General features: G+C 47.3%; 1 protein-coding gene across 3 annotated transcripts in view; it reads right to left on the minus strand.

The window, feature by feature from the left end:
- STK32B (serine/threonine kinase 32B) overlaps positions 1-22,237 on the minus strand; it is a 264,197-nt gene that overhangs the window by 162,895 nt on the left and 79,065 nt on the right. For 2 of the 3 annotated variants that reach the window (XM_074321198.1, XM_074321189.1), the window contains exon 3: positions 18,976-19,127. The exons of the other annotated variant lie outside the window; for it this stretch is intronic. In XM_074321198.1, coding sequence (XP_074177299.1) covers positions 18,976-19,127 — 152 coding nt within the window. The remainder of the gene's footprint in view (positions 1-18,975; positions 19,128-22,237) is intronic. 3 annotated transcript variants of the gene reach the window in all.

A 22,237-nucleotide genomic window follows, 5' to 3' on the forward strand; every position in this document is an offset into this window, starting at 1 on the left:
GCCTCTTCCATCCTTTGCTGAGGGCCCCTCCTTAACCCTGTGTCCCAATATCTAACAATGATGAGGACGGGAGGTGAGCGAGAGCAGGAGAGATTCCTCCAAGGTGGGAGGGCTTCACCGCAAGGCCCAGAGCAGAGGCCGAGTGGTCTGCACGAGCCCAGGCTTGAGTCCCAGACGTACTCTGCCACCGCCTCCCCCTCTGTCATACCTGCACGCCTCTACACGTCAGCAATGACAGCCTAACCAACAGGAAAACTACTCCTTCCATCACCAGAGACCACAGAGGCACAGTGGCCAGCCCGAGGGCCCTCAGGGCTCCAGCCACTGACCGCACCCCTCTTCTCCATGTCTCCACGTGCCCTGGACCCTGCCTTGTCTTTGAAGAGAGTGAGGGAGGGAAAGCAGAGAGGGAGGAGCCCCGAAGTCGCAGACCCACCTACACCCACCAGACGTCCACCAAGGAAGAGGAAGAACGGAGTCAAGGAATATCTTTTACCCAAGAACCAAGAGACTCTGGTTCTTGTCTTGTCACTACCACTCATGTGCCCTGTGGCGCATGTCACATTGCAAGGCCTGTTTCCCATCTGCAGCCCAGCACAGTCCCAGCACAGAGCACACATTCAATGACATGTCTACTGAAATGCATTATGGGAATCTCACCGGTTAACATCTAGGACTCCAGGTAGCTCTAGAGTTCTATGATTCTGCCCTGTCAGATATGCACCTGCCTTCATTGGGTCGTCCCACATGCAGCTCCTGAGATGAGGCTGAAGGTGTGCTCCTGGGGACCAGCAGGACAGAGCAGCAAGGAGATGACGCCAGGCAAACGCCGTCTCAGCCTGATCTCGCGGGCAGCTCTGGAGGGTACATCAGTGCAAGCCGGGCTCTCACAGTCCTGGGACCATCAGTCACTGGCTACAGGGCCACCTGTGAGGGGTGTATAAACCCCGGTGTACTTCCGGTTCTGCAGCAGGTTGTGGGGGCGACTCCAGGAGTCTAGGAACGGCCCTCTGAGGGTACAGGAGGTGGCCCTTGGAGGTAACACGTAAGGAAGCTGGGGGTGGGCAGATGGCACGGATGGGCGTGATCTGAAGGGTTCCAGGTGGTGAACCACCAGACTTGACTACACATAATAAAATTCAGAAATGAAAACAGAACTTCTAGGTTGCGAAGAATAATTACTGAGTACCTACTGTATGCCAGGCAGTATGTTAGGCACTGAGGACCTAAGAGTGAGAACAAAAGGACCTTGCTCTTGTCTTCATGGAGTTCACAGTGAGAAACAGGTACAAATCAAAAGAAGGGCCCAAATCCACGTGAAGTCACAACAATGGTAAGTGCTACCAGGGGCGAGCGTGTGGCGGGAGAACGCGTGCGAGGTGGGACAGGTAAAAATGGGTGATGAACTGCCCTGTGAGACGAGGGAGGGGGCTGAGCAAGTTCTGCGGGTGGGGAAAGACCAGCATTCCAGGCAGAGGGAACAGAGTGTGCAAATTATGTATTAAATGAAGGAATGAGCAAAAAGAGTGTCAGGAACAAAAATTCCAGCAATTTGGTCATTGAGGGGAAAAAATCACTGCAAGCTAATCTGAAGAGATGAAGCTGGGGGAGATGAAAAGCCTATCTTTTGTTGAGCACCTGTGTCCTAGGTAGGCCACACTGCACGTGGAGAAGGGATTTTATTCATTCATCACAGCAACAATGCCTTCATCTTTTTTAGAGAAAAGCACCAGAGAAGCCAGAGCTGCTGAATGACTTGCCCCAAAGTCATGCCAACGCCAAGCAGAGCTAGGATTCCGTTTCCGGTTTCCATTTGCCACGGTCCAAGCCCTTTCCACAATTCCACACGTGCAATTTGCTTCCCAAACCAAGGCACTGTTGCCGGTAGGGGGCATGCTACACTGAGGTTAATAAATGAGTTGGTTTTCAATCACTTTATGGAGGTGTGATTGACATTGAAAAGCTGTCCATATTTCACGTCTACAGCTCAGTGGGCTTGGGGAGAAGTATATACCTGTGAAATCATCACCCCCATCAAGGCCAGGAATATATCCATCACCTCCCAAAGTCTCCTCCCACTTCCTGTATTATTACTATTTATTATTGTGTGTGTGTGTGTGTGTGTGTGTGAAGAATACTTAACATAATAAAATCTACCCTCTTAGCAAATGTTCAGTATACAATACAGTCTTGTCACCTGTAGGCGCTCTGCTATACTGCAGATCTCCAGAACTTACCCAGCTTGCAAGCTGAAACTTGGTACCCTTGACTATATCACCTGTCCATCTGCCCCTGGCCCAGCCCCTGGCACCACCGTTCTACCCTCTGCTTCTATGAGTTGGACTATTTTAGATTCCACGTATAAGAGAGATCATATGTATTTGACTTTCTGTGTCTGGCTTATTTCACTTACCATCATGTCCTCCAGGTGTACCCATATAGTCTCAAATGTCAGGATTTCCTTCTTTTTAAAGGCTGAATAATATTTCATTGCATGTTTACCACATTTTCTTTATTAATTCATCCACTGACAGCACCATAGCTTGTTTCCATATCTTGACTATTGTAAACAATGCTGCAATGAACATGAGTGTGCAGATGTCTCTTCCTGACCCTGATTTCATTTTCTTTAGCTATATACCCAAAAGTGGGGTTGCTGGGTTATATGACAGTTCTGTTTTTAACTATCTAAGGAACCTCCATACTGTTTTCCATAGTGGCTGCACCAATTTACATTCCCACCAACAGTGTACGACGGTTCCCTTTGTTCCACGTCCTCTCCAACACTTTTTATCTTATTTTTTGTTTTTTAGTAATAGCCGTCCTAACAGTGAGGTGCTGTCTCATTGTGGTTTTGATTTGCATTTCCCTAATGACTAGTGACGTCGAGTATTCTTTTAATATACCTGTTGGCCATTTGTATATCTTGTATGTCTATTCAGGTCCTCTGCCCACTTTTTAAACTGGGCGATTTGTTTTTCTCTATTTAGTTGTAAGAGTTCCTTATGTATTTTAGAAATGAACTCCTTATCAGACCTATGGTTTACAAATATCTTCTCCCATTCCGTAGGTTGTCTTTTCATTTTGTTGACTGTTTCCTTTGCTGTGCAGAGGTTTTTTTGTTTTTTGTTTTTTACTTTGATGTTGTCCTACCTGTTTATTTTTGCTTTTGTTGCCTGTGCTTTTGGAGCTATATCCAAAAAAACTCATTGTTAAGACTAATGTCAAGGAGCTTTACTCCCTAAGTTTTCTTCTACATGTCTTATGGTTTCAGGTCTTATGTTTAAGTCTTTGATCTATTTTGAGTTATTTTGGTGTATGATATAAGATAAAGGTCCAATTTCATTCTTTGGCATGAGGATATCCAGTTTCTTATTTATTGAAGAAACTATCCTTTCCCCATTGAGTATTCTTGGCTCCATTGTCAAAGATTTGTTGACCGTATACGTGTGTGTATTTCGGGGCTCTCCATCCTATGCCATTGGTCTACATGTCCGTTTTTATGCCAGCACCACACTGGTTTGATTATTATAGCCTTGTAGTATAGTTTGAAATCAGGGAATGGGGTGCCTCCAGCTTTGTTCTTCTTGCTCAAGATTGTTTTGGCTATGTGAGGTCTTTGGTGTTTCCACATGAATTTTAGGATTTTTTTTTCTGTGAAAAAATACCATTAGAATTTTAATAGTGATTGCATTGAATCTGTAGATTGCTTTGGGTAATATGAACATTTTAACAATATTAAGTCTCCCAATCCATGAACACAGGATATCTTTCCATTAATTTGTGTTTTTCAGCAATGTCTTATAGTTTTCAGCATACAGATCTTTCAGCTACTTGGTTAAATTTATTCGTAAGTATTTTATCGTTGATGCTACTATAAATGAGATTTTCTTAATTTCTTTTTCTAATACTTTGTTATTTTATAGAAACACATCTGATTTTTGTATGTTGATTTTGTTTCCTACAACTTTACTGAGTTTTTTTGTTTGTTTGTTTGTTTGTTTGTTTTTTAGTTTTAACAGGTTTTTTTGGTGGAGTCTAAGATTTTCTATATACAGAGGGTGCCAAAAAAATATATACACATTTTAAGAAAGGAAAACTGCATTAAAATTGTAATACTCAATATATACCAACAACAAAAGATGAATACAAGTCACATTTGACTTTTGCAATTACGAGAGGTGCTCAAAGTGGTTACCATCAGCGTCCAGACACTTCTGATGACAGCGAACTACTGCTTGAGCAACGCTGACCAAAGTGTCCACTGTATACCTTTTTATGGCACCCCCGGTATAGGAACATGTCGTCTGCAAACATAGATAATTTTACTTCCCCCTTTCTGATTTGGATGCCTTGTATTTCTCTTTCCTGCATAATTGCTCTGGCCAGGCCTTCCAGTACTATGTTGAGTAGAGACGGTGAGAGTAGACATCTTTGTATCATTACTGATCTTAGAGGGAAGGTTCTCAGGTGTTTTTTTGCTTTTTGTTATTGTTTTGTTATTGTTATTGTTTTTTGTTATTGTTTTTTGTTACTGTTAGCCTTGGGCCTGCCATAAATGGCCTTTATGCTGTTGAAGTACATTCCTTCTAATTTGCTGAGAGTTTTTTCTTGATCATGAAAGCATGTTGGATTTTGTCAAACGCCTTTTTTTGCATCTGTTGAGGTGATCATATGATTTTTATCTTTCATTCTGTTAATGTGGTGTATCACCTTTATTGATTTGCGTATGTTGAAACATCCTTGCATCCCAGGGACAAATCCCATTTAATAATGATCCTTTTAATGTGCTGTTGAATGTGGTTTGCTAATATTTTGTTGAGAATTTTTCCATTTATGTTCATCAGGGATTTTGTTCTATAATTTTCTTTTCTCATAGTGTCTTTGTCTGGCTTTGGTATCAGAATAATGCTGGCCTCATAAAATGAGTTTGGAAGTGTTCCCTCTTCCTCAGTTTTTTGGAAGAGTTTGAGAAGGATTGGCATAATTCTTTAAGTGTCTGGTAGAATTCACCGGGGAAGCCATCTGGTCCTGGGATTTTCTTTGTTGGGAGATTTTTTAATTACTAATTCAATCTCCTTATTTGTTATTGGTCTGCCCAGATTTTCTGTCTTAATGATTCAGTCTTGGTAGGTTGCATATTTCTAGGAATTTATTCATTTCTTCTAAGTTATCCAAGACTAGGGGCATAATTGTTCCTAGTATTCTCTTATGATCTTTGTATTTCTGTAGTATCAGTTGTAATGTCTCCTCTTTCATTTATAATTTTATTTATTTGACTCATCTTTCTTTTTTCTTAGTTTAACTAAAGGTTTGTCAACTTTATTAATCTCTTCTAAAAATCAGCTCTTAGTTTCATTAGTCTTTTCTATTATTTCTCTAATCTCTTTAAATAATTTCTGCTCTAATCTTCCTTCCTTCCTTGTTTCTGCTAACTTTGGGCTTCTTTTTCTAGTTCCTTGAGGTATAAATCTAAGTTGTTTATCTGAGATCTCTTCTATTTTCTTAATAGACTTTTACCACTATAAACTTCCCTCTTAGAATTGCTTTTGCTACATCACATAGGTTTTGATATGTTGCGTTTCCATTTTTGTTTTTCTCAATATATTTTTTTATTTCCCTTTTGATTTTTCTTTTTAACCCATTGGTTGTTCAGGAGTGCAATGCTTAATTTCTACATGTTTGTGAAATTTTCTACTTTCCTCCTGTTCTTGATTTCTAATTTCATACCATTGTGGATGGCAAAATACGTGATATGATTTCAATCTTCTTAAATTTGTTAAGACTTGTTTTGTGGTCTAACACAGAACCTATCCTGGAGAATGTTCTGAGTGTGCCTGAGAAGAATGAATGAGCCAGTTCAGTGAAGAGCTGCAGAGCTGAAAGCTGGAGTGAACACCAGCCGAGTTAGTGTGGCACCACGCTCAGCTGTATGTTCCCTGGATGAACAGTAACAGCTGCATCTACACTAAGTACATTCCTTAGTTTAGGAGACCCCTGCAATCCTAGACGTGGAGAGCAGATGGGAGGAACAAGGCCTGCGGCTGAAGTGCAGGTGCCATCCTGTGCAGGTCACTGTGCGTCAGGCCCTGCAGACCCTCACCGAGGGCCAGCTCCACGTTTCTTGCTCGTCAGCTTGAGCAATGCTAGAAGCTGGGCTTCTCCCCACAAGTGCCTCACACAACCTTGCTTCCTCTTCTTGCCTGTCCCCATACTTTAAGACTGGAATACATTAATCGGGGGGTACCACTGGCATCCCATTCAGTAAAGAGGAAATCAAATGGAACTTTTCCTAAAGCAAGACACTGGGTTGACAGCTTATGTGATGAAAGGCAGAGGTCTCCCAACGTTAGGGGGGTGCAGGAACGCTCTCTGCAACCTCCACCCAGACGTGTCCCATGAGCAATGATGCATGAGTGCCTGCCCCCCACAGCACCCACTCCAGAGTATCACAAAACACTATTGGTCTCTCTCCCCCCCACTCACTCTCACCTCCCTAGAAGGGGAGAAGACGCCCACCCACTTGATCAGAGCCTGACATTCATTCGCTGAGCCTCAAAAGGCAAGACTGGCTGTATTTTCCTGCTTCCTGTGCCCATTCAGTATGTGCCGCCTGAATGGCTCAGTAGTTCTAAGCCTGGCCGCACCTTACAATCATCCGGGGAGCTTTCAAAAGATGATGCCTGGGCCCTCGTCTCAGCTCAATGAAACCCAGCTGAGCGGGGTCCCGGCGCCCATGACCGGTAAAGCCACCCCAGTGATCTGGTGCTCAGTGAGCTCAGAACTACCAAGGGACAGCTGTGCACATCCGTCCGGGGTCTGCTCACCACACTCGTCCTACTGCTGCAGCCACATGTGGGTTCATGGATCCCACATCTAGATTGAGCTGGAGCAAGAAGGTTCTAATGTGGCCTGGAGTCCAAGCCAAGCTTTCCAAACCTGCTGTTGGCAGAACCGTGCAACGAGGCATGGGGGTTTTTGCCAAGACATTAATAAAGCAGCACTCTTGCATCTAGCTCGGCGCCCCTGTGGATTTGTTCCATCGCCCCACCCTGGAGGAGAAAAGCACCGTGGGAGGGCCCCAGAGCCATGGCGCCCTCCCAAACCACACAGGGAGGGTTTCAACCACCTTTAAAAATAGAAGAGCTTATTTTGGTATGTCTTGGCCAGTTCTACTAGTGACTTTAGTGGTTTACCACATAACCATAGAAGCAAAGTGATTATAAAAATAGAAAGAGATCTGGGACCAACGAATTTTAATGTCAAGTAGAAAGCAAGGCAAAAAAAAAAAAAAAAAAGAGCAGAGAAATGCAAATCAAAAGGAGGAAATGAACATATACACTGGAGAAGGAACGTTCTTCAATGTGTCAAGAGTTCAGGTTTTGTTTCATTTAAAAACATACATTTAAAAAATCTAAGAACTAGACATTAGTCCCATTTTACAGATGATGAAACTGAGTCTCAATAGATTGTCCCCAGTCCTGCAGCCAGTGACGTGAGACTCAAGTTCAGGCCTCCCTGTCTGGAGCTTATCTATTCTTACAGCACCATGCAGCCTCTCTAAAGAGGTTTAGCTCTGAGCTGCCTTTCAATCAGCAGGGAGAGAATGAGAGCCAGATACACAATTTTCATTGTGAGGATGAGGGAACATTCCAGTTCCTCAGGAAAAAAAAAGTATTTTTCTCCAAGCACTAACTTCAAAAAAAGCATCACTCAGGTGGAATCAGAGAAGGCTTCATGGATGAGTGGTGGGCAGGGTTTTGTGGTGCAACTAGGAGCTCACCAGGTGAGCCGGGGTGGGAGAAAATTCAGAAAAATGGAACAGCACATGCAAAGACCTGGGCAGCAGCCTGAAAGTGCCTGGTGTTGGAGGCTCCAAGGAGTCGAGCTCTGGGGGAGTACGTGAGGTTAACGAATTTACTAATGTTGTAAAGCTTAATGAAGCTGAAAACCAAGGAGAGTGGAGAGAAAGTATAATTTAAAGAGGAGGAATAGAATCTGATTACGGTGGGACCCACGAATTTGGAACATGCAGTAATTCAGAGAGGTACAAGAAAGCACGTGAGGAGCTGAATTATAACAGAGGCAAGACTGGAGGCACCAATAGGTTTGCAAATATTCACAGTACAAGATCACATAGCAACAAAGATATGCTAATGACAAGCACTTAACGTATTCATGAAAACAGGTCCCAAGGTACTGCTCCAGCCTGCACCTTATTAGGCTTTCTACTTTCTGCAATGTTGATCTACCTGCCTCACTTGGGCCATTTCTGTACAAATAACTATCTTGTACCCTTAATTAAAATGACACTCATTGCATGCCCTGACTTGAGCTGGACTTGTGACCGAGAAGGGCAGCCTCCGCCACCAATGTGAATTATAACGTCCCATAAACAATTTCCGTAAGAGCCAAGACTCTCTTCGAGATTTAACATCCAGACACAAAACCTGTGCCTGGCTCGTGGTTCATCAGAAATCTCATTACTCCCAATACAGACCTCAAGGGTGTGCACTAAATGGAAATTGTCAGAGTGGTGTAGGTTGATTTTCCTTTTCACTGCACCACATTCAAAAGTGCATAATTAGAAGGGAAAGACAGGATTAGCCAGCTCTGTATAAATACTGTGTGTGGCAGGAATTTTAAACCAGCCTGACACCAGGATTTGCCGTTGAGTCTCCCACACAACCTGCACCAGCCAAATGCAGAGTGAGGATGTGGTATATGGATGTAAAGGCCAAGCTCCTGCACCGGGGCTCACAGGGTCCCTCTGCCTACTGCCTTCTTCCCCCTCTTTCCTGCTTCCTATAATGCTGCCTCTTCTTGGGGATCGAGTACGACTCCATCACCCCGTGGCTTGTCCGGATGAAATATGGACCACATGGCCGAGTGCGCTGGGGTGGGAGTTGTGTGGGGTCCATTTGTACCCCTCACTCCTGCCAAACTGCCCACAGTGAAGCTTTACAGCTTTCCTCCACTTGTTCTTCAAGACCCAACTCAAATCTTGACTCAGAACGCCTTTACGGAACTAATGGCCAAAATCTTCTGGGGGAAAAAACATCAGTCTTACTAGGACTCAAAGCCGAGTAGCAAAATGACTATAAGGCACCATCTCCTTTTGTCCATCAAATTAGCTGGTGAGAAGTTGGTGAAAAGCATTCGTAGAGCTTGTTTGTCAAGTGGTTACATTCTGAAATGCAGTTTCACCGTATAGTTCAAAAAACCTCTAGGTCCTGTGTGTTGACTTCTAGGAATTACTATTTTAAGTAAATAATCAGGGATGCAGACAAAGCTTTCTAATCATATAATAGCTAACTTTGAGATTTACCCTTTGTTGGGCACCGTGGCCTGTTTCACACTGGCTTTGTGGAATTCGCACTCTATGCAGCAGAACCACGCATCGCCAGACGTGTCAGGATGACACAGGCTGGCACATGTCAAGCCCTTTAAGGAGAAACTGACATGCAGCGAGAACGCAGTGAATTGCGATATTGCTATGACTGCCATCGTTATTTGCTGAAAAAACAACAACACATGTTCTACCGTGAAACGAAACTAAGTGGCATTTACTCCAGGGGGGATGATGGACGGTTACCAAATGGAAGAATCTAATGAACCAAATTCCAAGGTCAAGGAAACCAAACACGAGCATCACGATGATTCTTCAACTGGCATCTGATAAAATTCCCAAGATACAAAAGTCTTAGAAAAACAAGAATGAGAGGATAACACCCTTCAGGTTAGCAATGCAACCAACCACGGGAACAGGTTAAGAGGGAAAACGACTGGAAAAGCAGAATATGTTCATTCTTCGTTCAATTACTCAATTACCATTATTTCTGGGAATGGCCACCCCAGGCCTGTTCCCCCGGGAGGCACAGCCAGGAAGGGAACATGGTGTGGAGAAAAGGGGAGAGGAAAAGGCTTGACCTTGACCTTCAAGGGCCCTGGGGCCCCACCTACTGTGTTGTGAAGGTGTCCCTAGCCGAGGTCTCGCTGGGGACCCAGTACAAGAAGAAGGATCCTCAAGGTCCCTTGTGATTTCCTATGAAAATACCACTATTTCAGACTTAAGACCTTGCAAATCCCCACTCTACCTTTGATGAGCAATGTGGCCCTTAAATTGATGCTGTCATTTACCGTCACCTCTCAAACTATTCTCACCACAGAAGCACAAGTGGCCCTTTATCAGAGAAGCAGGCTTTCTTGAGAGCAGGCACGTACCACCTTCTGTTTCCTATGCCTAACTCTTCACCTCCTGAGGCACTGCCAGGCTGGGGGAGGAGTGTGGCTCCGGGGGAGCACACGCAGTACTCCTTTCCTATCTCCTGTAGTGTCTGTCACCGGCCTGGGGCACAGCAGTTAACACACATGAGGAACGGATCGCTCTTCCTTAACCATTCATGTACCGCCTTTGGTTTTACCAGGTCTGGCAATTAAGTTCACGAACTTGTTGCAACAATATTGCTCACCTTTTTTTATATCAGAGGGATTCTTCATTATGAATTTGTACCAACCGGACAAACAGTTAACCAAGTTTCCTATTTGGAAGTGCTGAAAAGGCTGCATGAAAAAGTTAAACGACCTGAACTTTTCACCAACAATTTATGGCTCTTACATCACGACAATGCACCAGCTCACACGGCACTGCCTGTGAGGGAGTTTTTAGCCAGTAAACAAAGAACTGTATTGGAACACCCTCCCTACTCACCTGTTCTGTCTCCCAATGACTTCTTTCTTTACCCCCCCCCCAAAAAAAAAAAAAGGAAATATTGAAAGGAAGACATTTTGATGACATTCAGGACATCAAGGGTAATACGACGACAGCTCTGATGGTCATTCCAGAAAATATTCCAAAATGGCTTTGAAAGGTGGACTAGGTGCTGGCGTCAGTGCATGGCTTCCCAAGGGGAGTCCTTCAAAGGTGACCGTAGTGACATTCAGCAGTGAGGTGTGCAGCACTTTTTCTAGGATGAGTTCATGAACTTAATTGCCCAGCCTCGTACAAGTAGAGGTTGATTTTCACTGAGCTTGTGTTTCTTTTGATAGGATCACAGAGTCTGGGTCATCCCTCCCTGCTCCTCAGAGTTGGCTGTGCTTGGGCCCAGTTCTCAGCCCACAGAGCAGGCCAGGGGCTGTCAGATCGCAGACTCACAGAGCAGGACGGACAATCTAGGCTCCTGGCTATCAAAACGGTTAAGCAGCAAAAACCCTTCCTTCAGCGACAGCAAATGTAGAACGCGAACACACAGAAAATGCAGAATGAGGCTGGACAGAGGCCTGGTCCCTGCACATCCGACCCCATCAACCCACAGTGACGCCTCAGGAACTTCCTGGACCCCCTAGGACTCTGGGGAAGCCAGGGGAAACCAAAGCTCTTGGACAGAACCTAAGGCATTCAGTGCACAGCTGAGAAAACTACAGCCCACAGAAGGAAAGTGTCTGATTTCCACGTAGAAGGTAAGATCCCAATGGCAGGTCTCAGATGTCCTTCAGAAATGCCTTCACAATGTCAAACAACTTTAAGTGCACCAGCTAGAACTATGAAGGCAGTGCCACGTTCTAGAAAGTGTAGGCTCTGGAGTCAGGCAGGCTGGTGTGAGTCCTGGCTCCAGCCCCCCTAAACTGTGAGGCCTGCACAGTCAATAGCTCAGCTTCTCTGAGCCTCAGTTTCCTCATGTGTAATGATGCCTGCCATGCCGACCTGCCGTGAGCAGTCATTGCCATGGAACCCAGAGGGGCCACTTCCTCAGGGCATCTCCCCGATGCCACAGAGGGATGCCAAGGTCTTCTCAGTTCACAGGCTTGGAGTTTCCTTCTCAGCACTTGCTAGAGTCTTGGATTCTCCATATTTTTATGACTATTTGAAGTTTGCCTGTCTACCTGTCTACACTGGGAAAGGGGTGCACCAGGTCTGTTTTGCTCTGCGCATGTCACCAGCACTCAGGACAGTGCCCCTGCGTGACAGGGGCTCGCTAAAGAGGTGCTGAGTGAATGACCTCCCATGAACCCAGAGGCAGTGCGGCACTGGGGTGCAGGACACCCCATGGCTTTAGTGGAGCACACGGACCACTCACATCAGGGCCATTGAGCCTCCCTTGCCTCAGCTGTCCCCTCTGTGAGCTGGAGAAGCAGAGCACCCTCGACAGGGGGCTGGTGCAGAAGGAACGAGCCAACCAGGGGGAAGCACTGAGAATGACGCCAGGCACCCGCTATTAGAATCGCTACCACCAGTGGTAATAAAAGGTGACTTCCCTTTCTCAGCTTCGCAAACTGACTCTGGGTCAGAGGTAGGGAGGTGGAAACACTGTTTGCTCAGTCAATGTTGGCACAGAGGAGCAAAATAATTTCTGTTGGCTTTAGAGGACTAAAGGTTTGCTTTTGGTTTTGGTTTCCAGATCAGCGTGGGTCAGTGTATGAACAGCCAAGTGAGCCGGCCCCTCATGGCCCCTGCATATAATCTGTGGGGGGCGGGGGGCTTTATTTATTCAACCCATCCATTCAGCGGGTACCTACTGAGCACCCATCTGATGCCCTGACATGGTTCTGAGTGCTGGGAATAGGGTGGGGAAAATGCAGACAAGGGTTCCCGCCCTCATGGAGCCAGCCTTCTTCCGCGTGTGTGTGTGAAGGACGCATACAAAATAAAGAAAACGTGTTGTGTGTGTTACAAGGTGGAAAGGGCCATGGCATATAAAGCCCGGAAGTCAGTTAAGGCCTGCCCAGACAGCACGATCAGAGAGAGAGCTCGAATGGAAGGCAACACTTGACGGAGACGTGAAGGACGTGAAGGGACACACCTTGCAGGTGTCTAGAGAAAATTCTCTCAGGCAGAGGACACATCAGGGGCAAAGACCTGAGGGGCGCTGGGGCGGTGGGCGTGTGCCTGGATTTGGGAGAACATCAGGGAGGCTGCCACGTGACTTTCAAAAACTCAAGGAGCAAAGCCACCAGAGTTTCCAATTTAATTAAGCTCACTACAGCAGGTAAGTGCTTCCCATTAAAACGTATTACTAGGTTGGTGCAAAAGTAATTGCAGTTTAAAAGGTTAAAAATTGCAAAAACCAGAATTACTTTTGCACCAACCTAATACATTCTACAGCAATCTTTGTGTCTCTTTCTGGATGGGAGCTTAACGTGAACTTGCCTGGGCACTGAGCAGCCACTGGCTTTATGTGTAGTCCTTACGGGTATAACCAAATGCACTGCCTCCCACCAGCAATCTCACACGCGTAAACTGTTCAAAGAACTTACAGGTTGTTATTCATACTTCGGTTTTCCTCAGAAGGAAGTATAGGAACGTACACATCACTAACACATAATCCTTTCCAAAGGGCTTGCATCCACCGGGCCCCATTTGATCCAGCCCTCGCAGAGCACGGAAGCTCTGCGGAGATGGAGAGGCTGTCTCACTCACGTCCTGTCACCAGTGTTTAGCACAGTGTTTGGCATCACAAAGGCCCTTACCGAACGTTCAATGAATTAACTTCTTGAACATCAGATGCTGGGAATACGGAGATGAATATGGCCTAGTCCCATTCCCCAAGCAGCTCACTGCTAACGGAGGAAATAGACATAAAAACACGTAAATCAGCTGCCTTGTGCCGGAACTGAGTCCCGAAAAAGCACTGCCCGGGGGTTGTGGGGGGCAGTCCTGAGGACGCTCGATGGGGGAGGTGATGCCTGGACAAACACTCCAAGAAGGCAGGAGCATGTGGCTTCTCTTCGTCTCTGTGACCTGAGAAATTAAGACAGTGCCTGGTACCCAGTAAAGGCCCAAGGAATATCTATCTCACGCGTGAACACTTGTGGGAAGACGAGCAGAAGTTCTCACAGTGAACAAAGGCGGACACTGTTCCAGGCAGAAGTAAAAGCATGTGCAAAGGCCTGGAGAGATACAGACAGCAAGACGCATTTCAGGTACCTCTGATCAGGTAGCATGGTGGGACACAGATGTACCACGATGGCAGCAGGGGTGGTGTCGGGAGGAGAGCGTGACATCATGTCAGAGGCCAGGTCGTGGACAGACACTTACCCTGGGGGCTGTGGGAACCATGGCAGGGTTCTCCTCGGAAGAGGGGTGTGCTCAGACTGCACTTGGATAAGACCTGCCCTGTGCTCTGAACTAAATGTCTGTGTCCTGCAAAACTGTGTATCTTGGAAACCTAGTCCCCACTGTGATGGAAGTAGGAGGTGTGGCCTTTGAGAGGTGAGCAGGCCATGAGGGGGGAGCCCTCGTGATGAGATTAGTGCCCTTGTCAGAATAGAAAGGTGATCTCTTTCCCCACAGTGAATTCACTGCAAGAAGACAGCCATCTCTACACCAGAAAACGGGCCCTCATCAGAAACCAGCCCTGCTGGGGCCCTGATTTCAGACGTCCCCGCCTTCAGAACTGCCAGAAGTAAAGGTCTGTTGTTTCAGCCGTCCCTGTCTAGGGAAACTTGTTACAGCAGGCGAGCTGGCTGACACACCCTGTGTAGGACAACTAGTGATATGTAATCTATGTAACCCGCTCAATGTGCAAATTCTAGTTGGGAGGTTATAGCAATAGTCAAGGCCGAAGACGATTGTTCTTATGGAAACGAGGCTGCTTAGCAGCTGGTGACTATCTGTGAAGGGCTCTATCCTTCATCTAAGGTTCCCTGGGCTCCCAGTGCCTGTCCTCCCGCACCCTCCTTTCCTGTCCCCCTGCTTCCGCCAGGGCAGCGCCCCCTGTAAGCGGCTTATGTAGTTTTACTTTAATCAAAACTCTCAATGCTTTAAGAAAAAAAATTAACCATTAATTGAAGTGGTTCTTTCTTGACTTAGAGTGGCACATAGATCTGTGTCTTGACTCAGTCCATCGCTACTTAGGGAAGGTTCCAGAAACATACACTCGCTGTGAGAACTGTTTACACTGAGCCCAGGTGTCTGTTCCCATCCTATTCTGCCAGGTGTTCATTCCCACAGTTACTTCAGCAGTAAGTTGGGCAGGGAAGGCACCTGCCCAATTTTAAACAAAACATTTTAACAGCTGGTCTAGTAACAACAACCAATCAGGTAAGTAGAAACGGATTTTGGAAATACAGTCTGAAAATACAAATGAACTACCCACCTACTGCCATTTATTTATTCAGGATAAAAACCTGGTACTAAAAGCTCAAGACTCGTCTTCCAAAGGCAGCATGTCATCAGGTCCACTGCTACAAGAGAAGGGGACAGCGAGTGGTCCAGCCAGAGGCTAACCTGCAGAGCAGGTGTTCATAAATCCACACCAGTGTGGGTCCCGGCATATGTCTGGTCCTTATAGCGACGCTGGTACATAGCTATCCTTTCATTTAACCTTAATAACTACCGGAAGACCCTATTCCAGGCAGTCACTTTGAGGGTAGGGCTTCAACAAATGAATGGAGGGCGGGGGACACAATTTAATCCATCACAGCCTCAGAGCCTGAGGGAGGCAGAACTGAGATTGGATCCTGGTAGGTCAGATCTCAGAGCCAGAGTGTTAAAATGTTCCCCCACCTCTGCCCTCCCCTCGTCTTCCACTCCCACCTCCGCAGGGCTCCCGTTAATGCACCCCCCTCACTGGGATGTGATTTCTCTTTCATTCCTTTTCTCCTTTGCCCTGGTTGGCTTAAGCCCAAGAGTACACCACAGCTTCACTTCAGAACAGGTGAAAATACTGCACTTGAAAACTCAACCTGGATAATCACAGGCTTCAGAGCACACATCAGTCATCCTTTAGACAAAATTGTCATGAACACTAATCCATGCCCAGCCTTCGACTGTGCCAATTATAAAGCATGTCAGCGAAAAAGAAGAATGCGAAGGGGCAGAGTCAGGATTTCCGAGGCTGCGATAATTCACCCTCTGCGTAATGAGATGAAGAGCTGGCGTATAATTAATATAAGGCGGTGGTGTCCTTATGAACCACCAAGCAATTCCACACGCTGCTCCCTTCCCACCCGGCCAAGAGACGCAGCCAAATACAAGCCCAGCCGGAAGGGCTCCACGCAGGGAAAAAGGGGTGGTGGGCTAAGCAGGGAAGGGCCGGAGCCTTCTCACAGCAGCTGTGGTAAAGGGGTTGCAAGGATGGGCCATGAAACCAGATAGCCTGGGTTCAAGTCCCATCTCCTCCACTTACAAATGGTGGGACTCAGATACCCTATCTGTAAAATGGGGATAATATTAGGATGGTAGGAAACTAAAGAGGCTGTTAGGGAATTAAAAAAAAAAAACCAAAAAAAAAAACATGAAGAAGACTCTGATCAAGTACCAATAAATGCCAGTGCTCATTTCCCTACAAGAACTAAAAACCACAGGCCCTGTGGGATTGTGTCGAGTTTGTCTCAATTCAATTGATTCAGTCAAGGTAAGGAGCTCCTCTGAGCCCTGCTTTCCCTCAATGAGAAATGAGACCAAAACTCTCCGGCCGTTATGCAGACTGCAATACAAGGGTATAAGGTCTGAGAAACGAGCACTGATCATGTGGCACAATCCACTGTCTTCTGGAAACAGCTCCCAATCTCCCTCTGGAGCTACCCCTCCCTCATTCTCTGTTTCCGAGACCAGGTGGGAACAATCTTCCACTGCCTCCCCCACTGCTTCTGGAATGGGCACGCGATCCACGCCAGGTCAGTCCTGCCAGCCCGTGACCTTCAGCCTCTGCTGCTTCGCTCGGAGGAGAAACTAGAGCGGCCAGCAGTTAGCATGAGTCGTGGCTCTGAAAATAAAGCTAACGCAGGGGAAAGCAGGAGACAGACAGATATCAAGTCATCTGGAATTCCACTTTTTAGTTATAGACCCAAGAAATTCCCTTTTGGGCTGAAGCACGTTTAAGTTTCTGTCCCCTATACCTAAATAAATCCTGGTAACATACAGTGTACAAAGTACTCACTACTGACCAAGGGATTGTCACTTACAGCTTGAAGGAGCTATCTATCTATCTATCGATCTATCATCCATCCATCCATTATCATATATATGTGTGCGCAAGCATGCACGTGTGTGCACGCACACATGCACACACATACACACACCGTTCTATAGTGAACATTTTCATGTACAGGAAACATACTTTCATATCTTTTCCTCTCAGTTAATTCTCGAAACATTCCTAGCAGTAGACAGTATTATTATCTCCATCAACAGGTAAAACATTAAGGCCAGAGAGTCTGAGAGGTGACTGCAAATCAAGCAGCAGATCCGCTCCTTTCTTGCTTACAGTGGGAACACAATGCCATCAGAGCCCAACATGTGCAGAGTTTTCTTATTTACCCAGCACTTTCATGGAATTAAGTGGTGTCTGTCATTAACCTGTTGGCATCTTGGAGACCGTGGACAGAGCATCCAAAAAATGGTGCCTCAGAAGGGACTGCTCTGACGTAACCCCGCTCTTCCAACCCACGTCCCAGCCCTGACAAGCATCCGATCCCCTTGGCCCACTCTGAGGAATCTCCTCTGTGAATGTCTGAGCTCAGAGAGCCTCGTCTCAGTATTATTTACACTGCAAGATAACTAGAAACAGCCCTCCATGACGTATATGATAGGATTGGGTTAGATACCTCGGTGAGCTTCTCCAAGGGGAATGCTATGTACCCATCAAAAAGGATCCACAAAAACTTTACAGTCATGAAATAGTACTTCGAGAAGCCCATGAATTTGAAGAAGCAGAATACAAAATGTTATGCATGTGACACACATCGATATAAGAAAAACAGTACAAGCAGAACTACACACTCAAATGTAATCTGGACGTGGGCACATTCTGGCCGTGGTTGCCTTCCTCGGTGTTTCATTTTCTGAATTGTGCAATGAACGCTTTCCTGATTAGAAATTTACTTTAAAAAAAAAATTCCCTGTACAGCAGTCAAAACATGAAAGGGTTTATCTCCCCCAAAGAATGGCCATGTTTGAATCACTGCCAGAGACACGAAGAACTTGCCTTTGTCACTCAGACTCTCGTGTGTGGCAGTCTGGTTTTCCCCATGGAAATGCCACGTCTGCGGCATCTGCCAGATATGCCTCGATTTTCTCAAACAGCACAATCAATGTCCCGCCTTGTGCTGTATCATCCAAGGTTCGGGGTGCTTTTTTGATGAGCAATCGCAATAACTGGTGGTATTAGGAGTACAAGCTGCACTAGACACTCCCATCAGGGTCACCTTCATGTTCTTAAGATGAATGAGCAGTCAATTGAGATGCAGAATGAAACAGAATTTATTTCCTACAATAGCCTGTCCTCTCCCCCTTCAACAAAACCCAGCTCGGGACACATTTAGTCAGTGCCTCCCACGTGTCTGGGACTGTGCTAGATGCCCAGAAACAAAGAACCAAGGAACAGCCCTTGCTTTTGTAGGTTCCTGGCCTACATGCCTCATAAGCTGGAGGAAAGGCACACACAGGATTTGGTTAGAGGAAGCTGGTGAGCCGGGGAGGGGGAGGTTTCAGGAACAGATGTCACATGCCACAGCCCAGAGGCAGGGAACCACCAGCTGGGTGGCACTTCTCGGATGCGGATTTAAAGCAGAGATAATAACCAGGGATGGGATGGAGAGAAAGTTCCAGAACATGGATGCCGGTGGGCGTTGGGGGCTGGATTCAGAACTTGGAATGTAGCACGTCCACGCGGGGCAGCCACCCTGAGTCTTTCTTGCCCTCAATACTGTGTGTGTGATTTTCTAAAAAGTCAGACTCCCCTTAGAAGGCACTATTTGGCATTCTCTTATCACATTCCACATGTGTTCTCAGATCAACAAAGCCCTTCTCTTCTAGATCTATTTTCAACTCTGATTCACCAGGTAAGAGAACGGAATTAAAATTCAACATACAATTTCACCAGCAAATGCACTCTACAAAATATCCAAAAGAAGATCTGAACCCAGAAGATTTCGTTCCTTTCTCTTTACAGCACGAGATGCCGTCCGGCAGAGCCGCGCCAGCGTTTGGCTGCGTCACGAGGAATCACAGGGGCCGCAGAGGGCGTCACTCACCACAGATTGACCAGGAAGGGATGCTCCAGGCCCTGCATGATCTGCAGCTCCCGGAACACATTCCGAACTTCGTCCCTCTCGATGCACTTCTGCTTGTTCATGTACTTCATGGCGTACATTTTCTTCGTGTCTCGCTTCTGCACGATGCATACCTGAGCGACAGCCAAAGGGGAGAACATTCAGGCCAACGCTGAAAGAGAAATGGCAGCCCTCCTGCATCTCTACTCCGGGGTTCGAGTCTGTGTTCTGAAAACCTGCCAGCGGAGCAGCTCGCGCTGTGTCACCCCGTCTCCGCGTCTGGAACGGGCACGGGACCCGCGCCAGGTCAACCGTGCCAGCCGGTGTCCTCCAGCCTCTGCTCCTCAATTGGAGGAGCTGGACCAGATTCACCTGTTCACCAAGTATTTACACTCAGTCTCGGCTGGTACCCTAATTCTCTTTCCGGGGGACTCTGTCTGCCAGGAGAGCCCACTGTGGATCTGAGCAACAGACCGGCAATGCCACAGTTACCGCGGCAGGAGCAAAATTCGACCTGTGCTGGGGGTGGGCATCTAAGCCCCAGCCCCTTGTCCATCCAGTGGGATAAGTCTGGGGCTCCCGGAGCTCCCAGAGTTTGAGATTTTGCCCACGTGGGTAACTGGCTTGATGGCACCCCTTTACTGGCAGTCTTCCTGCCTCTCCTTCCCTGACTCACTTCCCACCTCACCTACCTGTGCTTTCTCTACCTCTCCTGTACTCTGTACCTGAATTCTTACCTCCGAGCCTGCTCCTGGGGAAAGACAAACTAAGACTCATGGGCACTGGGCCACAAAGGAGAGGTCACAGTGCAACGGTGACAGCTCCCGTGTATTCAGCGCTTTACTGCCGGCCAGATACTGAACGAACTGCTAATCCCCACAAGGCCCTTGTGAATAAAGCCACCACCTTCCCTGGAGCACGAGGACGCTGTCGCCCCAAGGCACTAATGAACTTGCCCAGAGTTCAACAGCCTGCTACACAGCAGGGCAGAGTCAAACCCACCAAGGTCTGCCTTTGGAGTGACTCCCTTACTGGGGGCAGCCGGGGGCAGAGTGGGGAGGATGGGTTGTCAGAGAATCTCTGGAGGAATTAACGCCAGAGGGCGAGCATGGACGGATGGAAGGTGGCAAGGGCACAGGGCGAGGCTTCCAGAGGAAAGGCACATGAGAAAGGCGCAGAGCCCTAGGGCACAGCACGGAGTGAGGCAGGGCTGGAGAAAACAAGCCGGGCAAACATGAACTGTGTACCATGACCAGCCAATAAGGACGGCGTCATCCAATCTTCCCAACAACCCATGAGGATCTGTAGTCATCTCCTCCAGCTGCCAGCACAAAGGACCACTAACTGGATGGCTTCAAAAAAGAAACACAATCGTCTCATGGTTCTAGAAACCAGAAGCCCAGCATCAAGGTGTGAGCAGCGCTGTGCCCCTCCGAAGGCTCTGAGGGTCCTTCCTGCCTCTTCTACTTTCTGCTGTTGCCCTCAATCCTTGGCATTCCTGGGTGTGCGGCGGTAGCCCTTCAACCTCCACCACCATTGTCGCATGGCCTTCTCTCCTCTGTGTGTCTGTGTCTCTGCGTCCAAATCTCATCTTCTTATAAGAGCAGCAGCCTACTGGACTCAGGGCCCACCCTAATCAGAGTGACCCCATCTTAACTAATTGTATCTGCTAAGACCCTACTTCCAAATGAGGTCACATTCTGAGGTGCCGGGGGGACACTGTCCAACCCACTACAGATAGCTACTATCATGGCCCTCACTTGACAGGTGAAGGAAGAGAGGCACAAGGTTTTAGACCTTGACTCAGGACTCAAGCCCAGACTCTCCGCCTCCCCAGCCAGCACTTCTCAGCGATGACACTTCCTCCCTGAGGACAGGGCACATGAGACAGAACACCAGGTCATGGGCCTGGGGACCCGGCTAAGGAGCTGGGGGCTTTCTCTGGGCATCCCAGGTTGCTCTTCTCTTGGAAACCGGACCCCTTTCAGCTCCGACGTGCCATGAATCTATCTGAAGCAGACATGAGACAATTTAAATACGAGGCTAAATTCTGAAGCCAGCTTTGATTCTGTCTCAGTCTCAGCCTCAGTCTGGACTGAGTTAGCAAAGCCCACCCTGCACCACCAGGGTGACACTGAAAGAGACTGAGGCAGTGAGAGTGCCCATCAGTATGAGGGGGACAGTCAATATCATGTGAATTTTAATGCCTTAATTAGCAGAGTTAGTGAAACCTCCAAAGGGCTGTTTTTCCGGGCAGTAAAAGTGATGGCATAAAGGCCTATAGAACGTCCTTTTCCACTGAACTTGAAACTGTACAGCACTGGTGGCAAAGCTGTGCTGCTCAAAAGCACCACGGTGCCCTGGCTTTGTCGGGATCATGGCAGAGACTTCTGGAGCCCTGGGCACAAGTCCCTGAGACCCATGTGTGCAGGCCAGCCATTCTACCCATTAGGATTTCTCATCTCTCACTTCTCATTTCTCTTCTCAGAAGACCCTGTGTCTGCCGGGGCTGGGAGTCCCCTGGTCCAGCTGGCTGCATCAGTCTCGAAGACCTCGGGCTGTGATTGGACAGAGTCTGTCCCACGCCCATGCTTCCAAGTCCCATCAAATGAAGACCTCCCTGACTCTTGTCATAACCATAACCATCGTCATCGGTTATGATGACAGGCAAAGGTGACTCTCAGCGCCTGGGGAGGGGCACAAGGAGGGTGACACTCACAGCAGCTCAGAGACTGAGGTGGAACTGGGAGAGATGCTTCAAAAGTAAATTAAAATTCCGGCTTTCAAAGCAGAGCTAATGATTTGAATAGAGCTTAGAAGTCTGAAGAAGGGCTGTTGTTACAAGATGTAAGAGAGCTTGGAAGCTTGGATTTACAAGTAAAGGAAGACAGGTCCACTGATGGGGGTCTTGGCCAGCTCTACGATGATGAATGGGTGTGGCTGGGCCTTGACACTCTCCTAGGTAAACTGAGGGCTTGGATCTATTTTCTATGACCTCTTAGAGATACACCATGTTTCCCAGGACACAGAGCTAAGAAGGCTGACCTGGGGTCAGGGCAGCTGGGCTCTTCTCCTAGCCCTCTTGCAGACAAGCAGTGGGGCCATGCACAGATCCCTGCCCCTGTGGCCTTGCTTCCTCATTGGCCAAGCGTGGCTGGTAGGCTGGTAGCAACAGCCAAATCAACCTGACCAGGATATAGAGGCTAAAATGAAGAAGAAGAAAAAAGAAGGAAAGAAAATGTCT

Source organism: Rhinolophus sinicus, linkage group LG02 (genome assembly GCF_036562045.2).
Source record: "Rhinolophus sinicus isolate RSC01 linkage group LG02, ASM3656204v1, whole genome shotgun sequence".
Classification (NCBI taxonomy): Eukaryota; Metazoa; Chordata; class Mammalia; order Chiroptera; family Rhinolophidae; genus Rhinolophus; species Rhinolophus sinicus.